General features: G+C 47.0%; 1 protein-coding gene across 1 annotated transcript; it reads left to right on the top strand.

Annotated features, from left to right (window-relative positions):
- Positions 1–658: 658 nt before the first annotated feature.
- On the top strand, positions 659–11989 carry LOC140727267 (lysozyme C, milk isozyme-like). Its single transcript, XM_073044529.1, has 4 exons — positions 659–788; positions 7206–7397; positions 10102–10177; positions 11793–11989. Exons 1-4 carry the CDS (start codon positions 659–661, stop codon positions 11857–11859), a joined length of 465 nt encoding a protein of 154 aa, XP_072900630.1. The 3' UTR covers positions 11860–11989.
- Positions 11990–17980: the final 5991 nt, after the last annotated feature.

Here is a 17980-nt window from a genome sequence, read left to right as displayed (position 1 = left end):
GTGAAGCCGTGGGAGCAGGTGGTGGATGGTCGTATGAGCAGCTGCTGAATATCACAGGTCCAGGGAGCAAAGGATATGGTGGAAAGGCAGGTGCATGGGGTCAAGTGGGATCTGGGGTCAGTGATGATGGAATGGTGGAACAGACACGATGGGCTGAATGGCCTAATTCTGCTCTTATGGGAGTGGATAAACAGTCCATGAACAGGGTAGGTGGGACCTTTCATGATGTTACTGACCTTTTCCCAGCACCGTTCTGTATATATATGGCCTTGATGGCAGGTAGGCCGGTGCCCGCAATGTTCTGGGCAGTTGTGACTAACCGTTGTAGAGCCTTCCTGTCTGTCACAGTGCAGTTTCTGTACCATGCAGTGATGCAGTGGCTTGGTCGGGGGAGTTAGAGATCTGAGCTTCTGTCAGCCCAAGGTCTTCCGCTGTTCCTGACAATGAAACATTGAATCCAGAAACAGCAGGACAAGGAGAAACAGAATCAAACGTTCCAGGAAATCTCTTGTTCCTAATGAGCGAGGAACACAGTCCGGAGAAGGTTTGGAGGTGTTTAACAGGAACTGACGGGAGTGTCCTGGCTTCCTGGCCCTGCAGCCCAGAGCAGAAACTCAGTTTCCAGTCTGAAGTTGGGATCTGGGCAGCAGCCGAAATGATGAGGGTCTTGATTCTCCTCGGTGCCTTGATCACAGGAGCAGCCCCGTACATCTTTGAAAAATGTGAACTGGCTCGCCTCCTGCGCAAGAGTGGACTGGAGGGATATCGTGGCTATAGCTTGGCAAACTGTGAGTCTCATTCATTCTGTGTAACATGGTAGGAGACAGGGAGAAGGATTCCAAAGCTTGCAGTGGGAAAAATGGAATTTAATACAGACAACAGTATAATTTATTTCCAAGTCAGGACGATGTTCAAGATTTATTGGATTGTAGTAATTTAGATTAGACATTTGCTTTGTGGGAGAAGCCAGAGAGTGGTAGTAGCGGGGTTCCTCTCTGACTGGAGCCCTGTAACTAGTGGAGTGCCACAGGGATCGGGGCTGGGTCCTCTGCTGTTTATCATCTATATCAATGGTCTGGATGATAATGTGGTTAACTGGATCAGCAAATTTGCGAATGACACCAAGATTGGGGCGTAGTGCACAGTGAGGAAGGCTATCGTAGCTTGCAGAGGGATCTGGACCAGCTGGAAAAATGGCCTGAAAAATTACAGGTGGAATTTAATGCAGACAAGGGTGAGCTGTTGCACTTTGGGAGGACCAGTCAAGGTAGGCACTGGGGAACGAGGTAGAGCAAGGGGATCTGGGAATACAGGTCCCTAATTCCTTGAAAGTAGTTTCACAGGTCGATAGGGTGGTAAAGAAAGCTTTTGGCACATTGATGCTGTACTGCTGCGACAAAATAGCATACAGCATTTCACTACAGCCATGTATCTTCCCTGGGAACGTGCCTTCGCCTCCAGCTTGTACCACATGGCTTCCAGATCCGTATTCAAGCTTCTCAACTTGGACCCTCTGAGGACCCCAGGTACTCTCATTCAGTTGACTGCTTCTCCCACTGCACTCTACACAGCATGCTTTCAGTCATGAAAAGGTACCTGGTGACCCGATCCCAGTCACTTCCACAACTCTGGGGTTCTCTCTCTGCCGCCTCTAATGGACCTGTATGCTACTTTATCCTCCGGATCCACATTTTCATTCACTGGTTCCTTGATTTTCTCACGTCCTGCAAGGAACGAAAGATTGCCCATCTACAGATCACAGAACCTGCTATCTCCAATGACGACAGGCTTGGATTTCTCCAGATCGTGATCATCAATGGCTCCAACTATCTCGAGCAGATTCAAAACCCAGACTCTACCACCTCAAGGCGGGTTTCAATGACCTCAAACATCTTTAAAGTGCCAATTGCACAGCCTCCAATTCTGACTCTAGCCATGACCTCCAATCTGAGTCTTCATGCACTGCCGCTGGAACCTCCGTCTCCCCTTCCCCCACCACCACTCTATAATCCCGTCTTTCTCAGGTTCCACTGCCATTCCCTCCGACCTTACCCTCTCTGAGGCAGAACATTCTGTCAGTACGGGCCTCACCTTTGTCAATCATTCCCTCCAACCTTCCCCTCTCTGAGGCAGAACATTCTGTCAGTACGGGCCTCACCTTTGTCACTCATTCCCTCTGACCTTCCCCTCTCTGAGGCAGAACATTCTGTCAGTACGGGCCTCACCTTTGTCAATCATTCCCTCCGACCTTCCACTCTCTGAGGCAGAACATTCTATCAGTACGGGCCTCACCTTTGTCACTCATTCCCTCCGACCTTCCCCTCTCTGAGGCAGAACATTCTGTCAGTACGGGCCTCACCTTTGTCAATCATTCCCTCCGACCTTCCCCTCTCTGAGGCAAAACATTCTGTCAGTACGGGCCTCACCTTTGTCAATCATTCCCTCCGACCTTCCCCTCTCTGAGGCAGAACATTCTGTCAGTACGGGCCTCACCTTTGTCAATCATTCCCTCCGACCTTCCCCTCTCTGAGGCAGAACATTCTGTCCTCAGTACGGGCCTCACCTTTGTCACTCATTCCCTCCGACCTTCCCCTCTCTGAGGCAGAACATTCTGTCAGTACGGGCCTCACCTTTGTCACTCATTCCCTCCGACCTTCCCCTCTCTGAGGCAGAACATTCTGTCCTCAGTACGGGCCTCACCTTTGTCACTCATTCCCTCCGACCTTCCCCTCTCTGAGGCAGAACATTCTGTCAGTACGGGCCTCACCTTTGTCACTCATTCCCTCCGACCTTCCCCTCTCTGAGGCAGAACATTCTGTCCTCAGTACGGGCCTCACCTTTGTCACTCATTCCCTCCGACCTTCCCCTCTCTGAGGCAGAACATTCTGTCAGTACGGGCCTCACCTTTGTCAATCATTCCCTCCAACCTTCCCCTCTCTGAGGCAGAACATTCTGTCAGTACGGGCCTCACCTTTGTCAGTCATTCCCTCCGACCTTCCCCTCTCTGAGGCAGAACATTCTGTCAGTACGGGCCTCACCTTTGTCACTCATTCCCTCCGACCTTCCCCTCTCTGAGGCAGAACATTCTGTCAGTACGGGCCTCACCTTTGTCAATCATTCCCTCCGACCTTCCCCTCTCTGAGGCAGAACATTCTGTCAGTACGGGCCTCACCTTTGTCACTCATTCCCTCCGACCTTCCCCTCTCTGAGGCAGAACATTCTGTCCTCAGTACGGGCCTCACCTTTGTCACTCATTCCCTCCGACCTTCCCCTCTCTGAGGCAGAACATTCTGTCAGTACGGGCCTCACCTTTGTCACTCATTCCCTCCGACCTTCCCCTCTCTGAGGCAGAACATTCTGTCCTCAGTACGGGCCTTACCTTTGTCAATCATTCCCTCCGACCTTCCCCTCTCTGAGGCAGAACATTCTGTCAGTACAGGCCTCACCTTTGTCAATCATTCCCTCCGACCTTCCCCTCTCTGAGGCAGAACATTCTGTCAGTACGGGCCTCACCTTTGTCACTTATTCCCTCCGACCTTCCCCTCTCTGAGGCAGAACATTCTGTCAGTACGGGCCTCACCTTTGTCACTCATTCCCTCCCACCTTCCCCTCTCTGAGGCAGAACATTCTGTCAGTACGGGCCTCACCTTTGTCACTCATTCCCTCCGACCTTCCCCTCTCTGAGGCAGAACATTCTGTCAGTACGGGCCTCACCTTTGTCAATCATTCCCTCCGACCTTCCCCTCTCTGAGGCAGAACATTCTGTCAGTACGGACCTCACCTTTGTCACTCATTCCCTCCCACCTTCCCCTCTCTGAGGCAGAACATTCTGTCAGTACGGGCCTCACCTTTGTCACTCATTCCCTCCGACCTTCCCCTCTCTGAGGCAGAACATTCTGTCAGTACGGGCCTCACCTTTGTCACTCATTCCCTCCGACCTTCCCCTCTCTGAGGCAGAACATTCTGTCAGTACGGGCCTCACCTTTGTCACTCATTCCCTCCGACCTTCCCCTCTCTGAGGCAGAACATTCTGTCAGTACGGGCCTCACCTTTGTCACTCATTCCCTCCCACCTTCCCCTCTCTGAGGCAGAACATTCTGTCCTCAGTACGGGCCTTACCTTTGTCAATCATTCCCTCCGACCTTCCCCTCTCTGAGGCAGAACATTCTGTCAGTACGGGCCTCACCTTTGTCACTCATTCCCTCCGACCTTCCCCTCTCTGAGGCAGAACATTCTGTCCTCAGTACGGGCCTTACCTTTGTCAATCATTCCCTCCGACCTTCCCCTCTCTGAGGCAGAACATTCTGTCAGTACGGGCCTCACCTTTGTCACTCATTCCCTCCGACCTTCCCCTCTCTGAGGCAGAACATTCTGTCAGTACGGGCCTCACCTTTGTCAATCATTCCCTCCGACCTTCCCCTCTCTGAGGCAGAACATTCTGTCAGTACGGGCCTCACCTTTGTCACTCATTCCCTCCGACCTTCCCCTCTCTGAGGCAGAACATTCTGTCCTCAGTACGGGCCTCACCTTTGTCACTCATTCCCTCCGACCTTCCCCTCTCTGAGGCAGAACATTCTGTCAGTACGGGCCTCACCTTTGTCACTCATTCCCTCCGACCTTCCCCTCTCTGAGGCAGAACATTCTGTCAGTACGGGCCTCACCTTTGTCACTCATTCCCTCCGACCTTCCCCTCTCTGAGGCAGAACATTCTGTCCTCATTACGGGCCTCACCTTTGTCAATCATTCCCTCCGACCTTCCCCTCTCTGAGGCAGAACATTCTGTCAGTACGGGCCTCACCTTTGTCACTCATTCCCTCCGACCTTCCCCTCTCTGAGGCAGAACATTCTGACAGTACGGGCCTCACCTTTGTCACTCATTCCCTCCGACCTTCCCCTCTCTGAGGCAGAACATTCTGACAGTACGGGCCTCACCTTTGTCACTCATTCCCTCCGACCTTCCCTTCTCTGAGGCAGAACATTCTGTCAGTACGGGCCTCACCTTTGTCACTCATTCCCTCCAACCTTCCCCTCTCTGAGGCAGAACATTCTGTCCTCAGTACGGGCCTCACCTTTGTCACTCATTCCCTCCGACCTTCCCCTCTCTGAGGCAGAACATTCTGTCAGTACGGGCCTCACCTTTGTCACTCATTCCCTCCGACCTTCCCCTCTCTGAGGCAGAACATTCTGTCCTCAGTACGGGCCTCACCTTTGTCACTCATTCCCTCCGACCTTCCCCTCTCTGAGGCAGAACATTCTGTCCTCAGTACGGGCCTCACCTTTGTCAATCATTCCCTCCTACCTTCCACTCTCTGAGGCAGAACATTCTGTCCTCACTGTGGGCCTCATCTTTGTCCCCCTGCACCCACACCTCAGAGTTACGCACTTGCCAAGACTAAGCTCTTCTTCCACTGCCTCATCTCCAAGCCTCTTTCTTTGGCAGAGACTCTCTACCCTGCACTGATGAGCCCTCCTTCTGTCTTCAATCCTTCCCCTCTTTCTGGACACCCTGCCCTGGTCTTCTGCTTCCTTTGGACCTTTTCTTCTTCATTTATATAAAATATCTTTATTCCAAACTCAGTGCTACAATATGTATAAACCAATGACTAACACAATTACTACACTACTGCTAAACAAGTGACACTAAACTAAAATGTTTCCATCTCTGTCAATGATAGCGCTAAGCCACCATGGAGCCCAATGGTCCCAGAACACCTCTATGGTCACCGTGGGCAGCATGTGTTCCTTCTTAATATTTACCCGGGCACGAACATATCCCCAACTTCTCCCGCCCCCCACCCCTGCTCTGGACCTTTTCATTGCCAACTGCCAACAGGACATCAATCGTCTTGACTTCAACACTCCTCCCTCTAATTCCAACCTCACTCCTTCCGAACGCACTGCTCTCCACTCTCCCTGTACCAATCCTAACCTCACCATCAAACCTGCAGATAAGTGAGATGCTGCGGTAGTCTGGATTACTGAGGCCTAGTGCCAACTCTCAGTCACCTCCTTTTACTCACCCCTCGAACACGAGGAGCACCAGGCCATTGTCTCCCACACCATCACTGAATTTATTAGCTCTGGGGATCTCCCATCCACCACCACCAACCTTGGAGTTCCCTTACCCCACACCTCCCGTTTCTACCCACTACCCAAGATCCACAAACCCACTTGTCCAAGCAGACCCATTGTTTCAGCTTGTACCTGTCCCACTGAACTCATATCGGCATACCTCAATCCCCCCACCCCCTCAGTTCGGTCCATTCCTACCTACATCCATGACACCTCACACGCTCTTGGTCTTTTGAAGGAGTTCAAGTTCCCTGACCCCCATCATCTCATTGTCACTATGGATGTCCAGCCCCTATACACCTCCATCCCCCACCAGGAAGGCCTCAAAGCTCTCTATTTCTTTCTAGACACCAGGCCCAACCAGTTCCCCTCCACCATCTAGCAGAACTTGTCCTCACTCTAAATAATTTCTCTTTTGGCTCCTCCCACTTTGACCTCGAATCCGCCCACTAGCCCACGTCCTTGGCATATCAAAAAAATATATTGCATCAGGGGCAGATGTAGGCTACAGCAGCAGAATTATGAGGAAAGATTAAACAGGGTAGGACTTTATTCCTTAGAACATAGAAGATTGACAGGAGATTTGATAGAGATATACTGTGATTCTGATTCTGAAAATTAGAAGGAGTATAGTCAGGGTAAATGCAAGCAGGCTTTTCCACTGAGGTTGAGTGGGACTAGAACTAGAGGTCATGGGTTAAGGGTGAAAGGTCAAAAGTTTAAGGGGAACATGAAGGGAAACTACTTCACTCAGAGGGTTGTGAGAGTGTGGAATGAGCTGTCAGCACAAGTGACACACGGGAGCTCAATTTCAACATTTAAGTGAAGTTTGGATCGATAGATGGATGATGGGGTATGGGGGACTATGTCCTGGTGCAGGTCGATGGGAGTCTGGACTAGATGGGCTGAAGGGCCTGTTTCTGTGCTGTACGTCTCAATGACAACGATTCTAAAGCCACATTGGGTTCCTCTCCTGTACATAATAAAAGTGGCCATTTGGTGTATGTTCTGCGTATACAAGGCAGAGCCAGACTGAACACAGAGTAACGATGGGGCTATGTATGCAAGGAGTTCCTGGGGTAGAGAGGTCCAGGAATAATGAAACAATGTCTTGGGTTTTTACCTCTGTTCAGGGGTTTGCCTGGTCGAGCACGAGAGCAGCTACAACACCAGAGTGGTCGGACACAACCAGAGAGATGGGAAGACCACATCCTCGGACTACGGGCTCTTCCAGATCAGCAGCCAGGGCTGGTGCAATGACGGCCGCACGCAGAGCAGGGGGCGCTCCAGGAATTCAAAGAATAAGTGTGGGAAGATGTGCCTGAGTAAGAGAGACGATTCTTGTAGAAACTCTTCACTGTGGTGATTGCCTGAATTTTCCCCATGTTGATTCAAAGTCAAAGTAAATTTACTATCAAAGTACAGATACACCAGCAAACACAACCCTGAGGTTCATTTCCTTGCAGGCTTTCGTGGAAAATAAAGAAGCACAACAGCATCAATGAAAGCCACACACAAAGACTGACAAATTACCCATGTGACAAGCTGCTCAAATAAAAATTAATTAAGTACTCGTTGCATGGACGACTGAGAGACCAAGTCACTGGGCAGAGGTTTATAGATTCTTGAATAGTCAGGGCATGAAGGGGTACGGGGAAAAGGCAGGAGATTGGGGCTGAGAGGAAAAATGGATCAGCCCTGATGAAATAGGGGAGCAGACTCGATGGGCCAAATGGCCTAATTCTGCTCCTATGTCTTATGGTGTTAAAAATCTGAGAACATGAGTTGTAGATCCCTTGAAAGTGAGGATATAAGTTGTGGAATCAGTTCAGTGTAGAGGTGAGTTATCCACACCAGATTAGGAGCCTGATGGTTGAGGAGTAATAACTATTTCTAAACCTGTGGTGTGGGACCTGAGGCTCCTGTACCTCCCGCCTGATTCCATAACTAAGGGCATAGGTTCAGAGTGAAAGGGGACCTGAGGGGCAACTTCATGACACAGGAAGTGTTGGTTATATGGAACAAGCTGCCAGAGGTAGCTGTAGAGGTGGGTACAATTACTCAAGTCAAGTCAAATGAAATTTATTGTCATGCATACAAGTACAGTGAAAATGATTCAGACATGTTGGTATGCGACGATGACAGGAAACCTGTGTGGGAAAGTGTTTTTTAAAGTGGAAAAGTTATTGCCTTGCGACAGTTCCACTCTCTCGACCTCAGATGTTTGGGCCCAGTGGTATGAGCAAGTGTCGCAAACTGGGCTTGTCCTTGATTGCAGTGGTTGACCATAACATCTTCTGTGCCTCCACGGAGCGTTGCAGAACCGCCTTCCTGGTCATTGGATCTCATGGCAGACTGATTCCACATTCTGGGACAGGTATGACCCCACTTCACAGGGTGTGAGGCTGCCAGCTACCCTCCCCTGGTTTAGCCCCGCCTGTTGAAGCGGTGTACTGGGACGTGGCCGCTGTCACATGCAGACAGCTACTTGCAGCCACAGGTGGGAGCTGAGTGTCCGATGGGGACCAAATGAGAGTGAACTGCCCTAGACAAGCCCCTCACCAGAGGTTCTACCCCTCCCTGGACACTCTCAGACAGCATACAGAACTTAAATTATGCATAGTTATAAAAGACAGCAGCCAGCTGGTGGTGTAGCGGCATGAGCACTGGACTTCGAGGTGGATGGTCCTGAATTTAAACCCAGCTGGGCAGCAGCAGTATCTGCGTGGAAGAAAGGACTGGCAATCTGCTTCCATATCTTGCCATGAAAACTCGCTGGACAACTACACTATACAAAGGGTCACCATGAGTCAACAATGACTCAATGTCACTCAACGACAACAGTACAAGGCAGCAAAGAAAAAGACTGTGTAAAACAAGATATTAGTAAAAACACACAGTAGCCCTTGGTAGTTCAAGGGGTAGTCTGTGGTGTTCCATTACTGAGGTATCGTAGCTTTAGGGCTGTGCAGGTTGGTTCAAGAACCTAATGGGAGAAGGAGAGTAGCAGTTCCTGAACCTGGTGGTGAGGGGCTTCAAGTTTCTATGCCTCCTGCCCGATTGAGAATGCGAGGAGAGGATTTGGTGGGGATCTTTGATTACAACTCTAATGTGCATTATTTATCAACAATCTTAAGAATGCACTGCTGTGAAAGGTTAGAATAAACCAAAATCCCCAGTGCCACCCACAGTGGTGCAGTGGTTATTGCAACACTTTTAGAGTGCCAGTGACCTGGGTTCAATTCCCGCCACTGTCTATGAGGAGTTTGTACTTTCTCCCTCTGCCCCACATGCGTTTCCTCCCGGAGCTCCGGTTTCCTCCCACGCTCCAAAGATGTATGTGTTCGAAGGTAATTGATCATAAGGGTGTAATTGGGTGTCGTGGGCTCATTGGGCCAGAGGTCTGTATCAATAGATAGAGAGAGAGAGAGAGAGAACATAGAACAGTACAGAACAGACCCTTTGACCCACAGTGTTGTGTTGATATAATTAGTTATCTAACAAGAAACCTAACTAATCCCCTTCACCTACACCATGTCCATATCCTTCCATTTTCTCACATTCATGTGCCTATCTAAACGTCTCTTAAAAGTCCCTAATGTATCTGTCTCTACCACCACCCCAGGCAGCACATACCAGGCACCCACTACACACTGTGTAAGAAATTTGCCCCTCACATCTCCTTTGAAATTACCCCCTCTCACCTTCAATACATGCCCTTTGGTATTAGACATTTCAACCCTAGGTAAAAGATACTGTCTGTCTACTCGAGCTATGCTTCTCATAATCTTATAAACCTCTTTCAGATCTTCCCTCAGCCTCCACTGCTCCAGAGAAAACTGCCAAAGTTTGTCCAAGATAGATAGATACATACATGAATGCATACATAGATGGACGGACGAATGGATATTCCATGCTCTTCAGGATTCCTGGAGCCAAACCACAATCTAAGTACATACCATATCTACAGAAATCACCACAGTAACTTTAACATACCAACATCAGCACTATTTTGTATTTCTTGTACAGATTTTATCAACGATAATATTGCCGATGACATTGAATGTGTAAAGAAAGTGGTTCTGCCCCAAGGAATGAACGTTTGGTAAGTCAGACCTCGTTGCCTGGAGCTGTGTTTGAACAGGATGTGAATGGGCAATCAGTAGATCTTGCGAATCAAACTCAGGCTACGTCCACATTGGACCAGATAATTTTGAAAACGCCGGTTTTGCGTTAAAACAACAGGCGTCCACACTATGTGTTTTTAAAAATATCCCTGTCCACACTGAAATGGATATTTCGGCGAATCTCCTCCTACTGCGTATGTGCAGGGCACATCTACCGAAAACAAGCAACATGTTTGGTGTTGAATCTCGCCATGAAAGACGGTTCGTGTTTGTTCAGTTACAGACTAGAAAAACTTAAACAATGGACAGCTGTTGACTCTCGCGCAAGAGGACTTAAAAGTAAAAAAAACAAATACTGGAGTGTACAGAGGCAACCGACAGGGAGTTCACAGACAGATTGACCTGGCTGACAACGAACACTGAAAAACAGACTAACTTTGTTGCATTAATAAAGCATCTTGTTAAATGTATAAAACATGTCTGCATCAGTGTTATCTTGTATTTCCATACAATATTACATTAGGCTGTTACACATCTATTTTCAGAAAAGTACTTACATAAATAGGTAAACCACCTTCATACGAGCAAGGACAGAAAACGGGGCAAAGTGAGTATACTTATTTAATCAGTAAGTTATGGGTCAAAGTATTTGGTGAGTACATTTCTAACTCTTCTGGCTTCAGTCTCGTTGCCGTCTGCTCTGAAATTGTTAGGTTGCATTCAAGAAAACAATGAAATGGCGCGCTGCCGTCTGACAGCATTTTCAGATTTCTCCAGTTACCCCATCCACATTGATCTGCCCAAGTGGCATTTTCAAAATTACACACGCTGGAGAGCGTCTCTGAAAGCTCCGGTTTCGGGGGACAAAAACACCATTTTAGTGTGGACGGAGGGTAAAAATGAAGAGAAAAAGCTTCGGTTACAGATTTATCCGGTGTAGTGTGGATGTAGCCTCAGGGAACGACGCATCCCTGTACTAGGAATTGTAGAATGCTTCATTGTTACATTATAATGTAAAAAAAATCGATCCCAACACAGACCCCTATGGAACACCACTAGTCACCAGCAGTCAGTCTGAAAAGGCTCCCTTTATTCCCACTTTGCCTCCTGCCAATCAGCCACTGCTTTATCCAGGTTAAAATCTTTACTGTAATACCATGGGCTAGTACCTTGTTAAGTAGCCTCATGTTCAGCACCTTTTCAAAGGCCTTCGGAGATCCCAAGTCTGGAGGACCTGGCATGGATGCTATGTAGCTTCTGCCCTGATATGCTGTGAAATTTGTTGATTCGCACAACAGTACAGTACATTACAATTTTATTACATAATAATTTTTAAATCTATAAATCTGCAAAAGATATATATAAAAATTAAAGTAAATGAGTCATACAAAAAGATAGCAAGAAGAAAAATAGTGAGATAGTGTATGTGGATTCATTGTCCATTCAGAAATCTGAGAGTGAAGTTTGATCTCAAAGTAGGTTAAAATGTCAGGACAGCATCATGGGTGGAGGGGTCTGTACTGTGCTGTAACTGTTCTATATTCTAACCCAATGGCATGTTATGTTCCTGAACCACACCTCTGAATTTTGCAGGTATGGGTGGAAGAAGAAATGTCAGCGAAGGAACCTCACCAACTTTCTGAAAGACTGTAAATTGTAATAGCGGATGAACCCCACACACTGGAACCCCTTCAGCAATCAACCCATAACATTTACTAACTGGCTTGGATTTTAGTAATGTGAGCTAATGAGTAGATTGTAGACTCATAGCATGGTGCAGCACAGAAACAGGCCTTTTGGCCCATCTTGTACATACCATGATGCCTATTTACACTAATCCCAGTTGCCTTTTGAATCTTTTCTATCCACATGCTGGTCCAGATGTCTTTTAACCATTTTAATTGTGCCCCCCCCCCCCTCCAAGCAGCTCATTATAGATTCCCGTCAACCCTGTGTGAAAAGTCTGCCCCTCAGATCTCAATCAGTTTCATTCCCCCCACCTTATACCTCTAGTTCCGGACTCTCCTGCTCTGGATAAGACCATAAGACATAGGAGCAGAATTAGGCCATCTGGCCCATCGATTCTGCTCTGCCATTCAATCATGACTGATCCTTTTTTCCTAACTCCTCCTCAACCCCAGTTCCCGGCCTTCTCCCCATAACCCTTGATGCCATGTCCAATCGAGAACCTATCAATCTCTGCCTTAAATACACCCAAAGACCAGCTTTCATGAAGCAACAAATTCCACAAATTCACTACCCATTGGCTAAAGAAATTTCTCTGCATCCTGGGAAACATCCTTTCCACATCTACTCTGTCTAGGCCTTTCAACATTTGAAAGGTTTCAATGAGATCCCCTCTCATCCTTCTAAGTTCCTGTGAGCACAGACCCAGAGCCATCAAATGTTCCTCGTATGACAACACTTTCATTGCTGAAATCGTCCTTGTGAGCCTCCTCTGGACCATCTCCAATGCCAGCACATCTTTTCTAAGATGAGGGGCCCAAAACTGTTCACAATACCTCAAGGTGAGGCCTCACTAGTGCCTTATAAAGCCTCAGCATCACCTCCCTGCTCTTGTATTCTAGACCTCTTGAAATGAATGCTAACATGGCATTTGCCTTCCTCAGCACCGACTCAATCTGCAAGTTAACCTTCAGGGTGTTCTGCACAAGGATCCCAAGTCCCTCTGCATCTCAGAATCCTGGATTTTCTCCCTGTTTAGAACATAGTTTGCAAATTTATTTCTATTACCAAAGTGCATTACCATGCATTTTCCAACATTATGTTTCATTTGTCACTTTCTCCTGATCTATCTAAGTCCTTCTGCATCCTACCTGTTTCCTCAACACTACATGCGCCTCCACCAATCTTCGTATCATCTGCAAACTTGGCAATAAAACCATCTATTCCATCATCTAAATCATTGATATACAGCATAAAAAGAAGTGGTCCCAACACTGACCCCTGCAGAACACCACTAGTCACTGGTAGCCAACCAGAAAAGGATCCTTTTATTCCCACTCACTGCCTCCTACCTATCAGCCAATTCTCTAACCATGACTTTCCTGTAATACCATGGGTTCTTAATTTGGTAAGCAGCCTCATATATGGCACCTTGTCAAAGGTCTTTTGAAAGTCCAGATATACAACATCTGCTGTATCCCCTTTACCTATCTTAGGTGTAATCTCCTCAAAGAATTCCAACAGGTTTATCAGGCAAGATTTCCTCTTCAGGAAACCATACTGACTTTGTCCTGTGTCTCCAAGTACTCTATCACCTCATCCTTAACAATTGACTAACATCTTCCCAACCACTGTGTCATGGTCTGGTCCGTGAACTCTGCACTCCGGTTCACGGTGCAGTCCATTGATCCTTAGTCCAGGTTTTCTGGTTTTCCCCGGTTCCGTTGATTCTCGTTTCGGGCTGGCAGATAAATACTCTGCAAACCAGAGATTGGGGCTGGACTGTTTTCTCTTTCTTTCGCTCCCTCTCCCCCTTCCTTCTGAATCCCTGGCAGTTACTTCGGCACTAACCTTCATCTGTAATCTTCATTTGTTATCTTCGCTTGCGTCCTCGCCTGTATCGCCATCAAGGTCAACCGCCAGAGTGAGACCAGAGCCTTGCCACGCCAAGATAAGGAACTATCTATCGTTGAGTTTGCAACTGTCTCTTTGTGTCCCTGTGTTTAGTGTCTGTGTCAAAGAAGAGTCCCAGCCCTACGTCCTGTTCCCAAGGAGGGGTCCCGGCTCTGCGTTCGGTGTTCCTGTGCTCAAGTCCAAGGCTCTGTGTTCCTGTGCTCCAAGACCTAGTCCAGGTGCCGTGTTCCAGCCCTGCCCAGGTCTGAGCTTCCTGTCCTCATCCAGTTCTTGTGCCTCTTCCAGTCTACGTGCCTTGCCCAGCCCAGTGCTTTATCCAAGCCACGTCCAAGAACCTGTCCAGACCAAGCCAAGGCTTCGTATTCCCAATATTATCTTGTGTCTATCTGTTCCTAGCCCCGAGCCGGAGTCAAGACCCATGTTCCGGGTCCCTGTCCAGTCTCTGGCTCGGAGTCCTAGTCCAGGCTCCTTGTTCCAAGTTCCACGACCAGGTCCAGTGTTCCTTGTCCTGTTCTTAGTACTTCAGTGTCTGTGTCTTGCATTTGCGTCCTCTACCATCACCCCCTTATGACACACTGAGGTCAGGCTAACTGGTCTATAATTTCCTTTCTGCTGCCTTCCTCCTTTCTTAAAGAGTGGAGTGACATTTGTAATTTTCCAGTCCTCTGACACTGTGCCAGAGTCCAATGATTTTTGAAAGATCATTTCTAGTGCACCACAATCTCTGCCACTACCTCTTACAGAACCCTAGGGTGCAGTTCATCTGGTCCGGGTGACTAATGTACCCTTAGGTCTTCCAGCTGTTTGAGCACCTTCTCCCTTGTAATAGTAACTGCACCCACTTCTCTTCCATCACACTCTTTAGCATCTGGCACACCGCTAGTGTCTTCCACAGTGAAGACTGATGCAAAATACTCATTTAATTCATCTGCCATCTCCTTGTCCCCCGTTAATATTTTTCCTGTCTCATTTGCTAGCAGTTCTATATCCACTCTCATTTATCTTTTATTTTTAACATACTTGAAAGAACTTTGATATTATTTGCTAGCTTGCTTTCATATTTAATCTTTTCCCTTCTAATGATTTTTTTAGTTGCTCCCTGTAGGTTTTTAAAAGTTTCTGAATCCTCTATCTTCCCACTATTTTTTGCTTTATTGTATGCCCTTTCTTTTGCTTTTACAATAGCCTTGACTTCCCTTGTCAGACATGGTTGTACTATTTTTATTCAGATTCTGATTCAGGTTCTGGAGGGGAATAAACAGTCAACATTTCAGGCCAAGACTCTTCAACAGGACTAGATCTATGCCCCATTGCATCCTTGGACAATCTTCTTCACTGTCTACATCTCCACCAATCTATGTTGTCATCTGCAAACTTTCTAATCAGATCCCCTGCTGTGGTGGATAATAACTACATGGGACTTCGACAAGGGTCATGATGTTTTTCCACCCTTTTAACCTACTCTAAAAACAATCTAGCCTTTCCTTCTCACATAGGCCTCCATTTTTCTATCATCGTGCTTTAAATGTCCCTAATGTATCTTCCTCTACCACCACCCCAGCACAGTGTTCTACACACCCATTACTCTCTGTGAAAAACCCACCTCTAACATCACCTCCAATACCTTCCTTCAGCCACCTTCAAACTATGCTCCCTTGAATTCGCCATTTCTGCTCTGAGGAAAAGTGTCTCCGGCTGTCCACTCTATCTTTGCCTCTTGGCTTGTACACCTCTCTGCAAAGATAAAGATTAGATTAGTGTTATTTGTCACACATATCTCAAAACATTGAAAAATACAGTGAAGAAAAAACAATTGCATCAAGGACTAACACCGTCCGAGCACGTGCTGGGGGCAGCCCGCAAACGGCAGCAACATGGCACGCACTAGGCTCTCTAAGCCTAACTCGTACATCTTTGGAAACTGGAGCACCCGGAGGAAACCCACGGGAAGAACGTACAAATTACTAACGGACAGCGACAGGAATCAAACTCTGATTGGTGATCGCTGGCTCTGCATAGCGATCGCACTAACCACTCGGCTACTATGCTGTCCACTATATCATCTGCTGATCAACAACTGTAACCGTGGTCTTGGGGAAAGCACTCTGCTTCTGTTGTGATCTTCATGGTAAATTCAATAAACTCTACTCACTAACCATTCGACGTATGAGTTCAACTGAGGCACTGCTCACTTGTGGCAATTCGTATACACTTTTAAAATCAGAATCAGATTTATTATCACTGATATACAGCATGTCATGATATCACTGGACAACAAAGATTTTACTTCCTGAATACTTTTGGGTGCATCTTATGGACTTTGGGCTGCTGATCATGAAAATTATCGTGAAATTTCCCTGAGAGTCAGAAGTTTATGAAGCCGCCTGCATTTGTTATTTCCATTCACTATAACTGACGCCAAGATTAAGGAAGGCATTTTTGTTGGTCCACAAATCAAGCAGGTCATCAAGCAGGTAACTCAAAGAATTTCTAGTGGGACAGGAGAAAATCGCATGGAAGACATTCAAGGATGTTAGTGAAAATTTTCTTGACAGCTACAGAGCACCAAACTACGTGCAGTTGGTTGACAACATGCTTCAAGCACACGAAAGCATGAAGTGCAACAAGTCATGCAAGATTCATTCTGTGCATTTCCATTTAGATGTCTTTCCTGCTGATCTTGGTGATGAACATGGTGAAAGGTTTCACCAGGACATTGTGGTCATGGAGAATCGGTTTCAGGGCAACTGGAATCCATCAATGCTGGCTGATTATTGTTGGACACTTATGAGAAGTCTCAGACACTGAGTACAAATGAAAATCATCAACAAGAAACTTTTAGCTTGGTTGAACTATTGCAAAGCATCAGCACTATTATGCAATTAAACACATTATATTCAATAAAAGTTAATTTCTTGTTTCTCCAAATTCCTACGTGATAAAAGGAGTGTGAACTTATATTTGTGTTCAGCTTCAAGCAGTCTATCATAAACAAAAATATTCTGAGGCAGCAATACTTTGATGAATTAGTTGTCCAGTATATTTATTGTTTTATGGCAGCAGAATGGTGCAATACACAAAAATACTACAACTTACAATAAAAATACAAACGTTTGTATATAAAAATAAATAATTGGTGTTAAAAGAGACCAAATAGTGAGGTAGTTTTCATGAGTTCATGGACCATTCAGAAATCTGATGGTGTTGGGGAAGAAGGTGTCCCTAAAATACCGAGTGTGTGTCTGCAGACTCCTGTACCCCTCCCTGATGGTAGCAATGAGACGAGGGCATGTCCCAGATGGTGAGGGTCCTTCCGGATGGATGCTGCCTTCTTGTGGCATCACTCTATGAAGATGTTTTCAATGATGGGAAGAGTGGTGCCCGTGATACCCATGGTTTGCTGGCAGAAGCTCAGATGGAGATGAGAGGTCGTACAGGAGTGAGATATGCAGCTACTGTAGTTGGGTAGGACCAAAGAGCTGATTGTGGATCTCAGGAAGGGTAAGACGAACCAATCCTCGTAGAGGGATCAGAAGTGAAGAGAGTGAAAAATTCCAAGTTCCTGGATGTCAAGATCTCTGAGGATCTAACCTGGTCCCAAAATACTGATGCAGCTATAAAGAAGGCAAGACAGCAGCTATATTTCATTAGGAGTTTGAGGAGATTTGGTTTGTCAGCTAAGACACTCAAAAGCTTCTACAGATGTACCTTTGAGAGTATTCTGACAGGCTTCATCACTGTCTGGTATGGAGGGGCTACTGCACAGGACTGAAAGAAGCTGGAGAAGGTTGTAAATCTAGTCAGCTCCATCTTGGGCACCTGTCTACAAAGTACCCAGGACATCTTTAGGAAGCGGTGTCTCAGAAAGACAGTTTCCATTATTAAAGACCTCCAGCATCGGACTGGTGGCTCAGTGACATCAAGGCTTGACTCTGGAACGGAGGTTCCCAGGTTTGAATCCAGTCGGGCTGTTCCTGAGTACACTTTCCATTCGTGCTGGGTCGAGTTTTGACCTTGCAATTCGACCTCGAAAAATAAAGAAAATACTGTGAAATGTCTGTGAGGAGTGACGCGCCACACAGTCTTTCATTCCGCGCCTTGTAAGGCATGAAAATGCACGAAGCTGGTCTCTGAGGCCTGAGTCAATGCCATCATCAGCACCATCATCATGCCCTTTTCTC

This window comes from Hemitrygon akajei, chromosome 5 (genome assembly GCF_048418815.1).
Source record: "Hemitrygon akajei chromosome 5, sHemAka1.3, whole genome shotgun sequence".
Lineage (NCBI taxonomy): Eukaryota > Metazoa > Chordata > Chondrichthyes > Myliobatiformes > Dasyatidae > Hemitrygon > Hemitrygon akajei.
The sequence above is the reverse complement of the archived record's forward strand: the minus strand, read 5'-3'. Positions and strand labels throughout refer to the sequence as shown.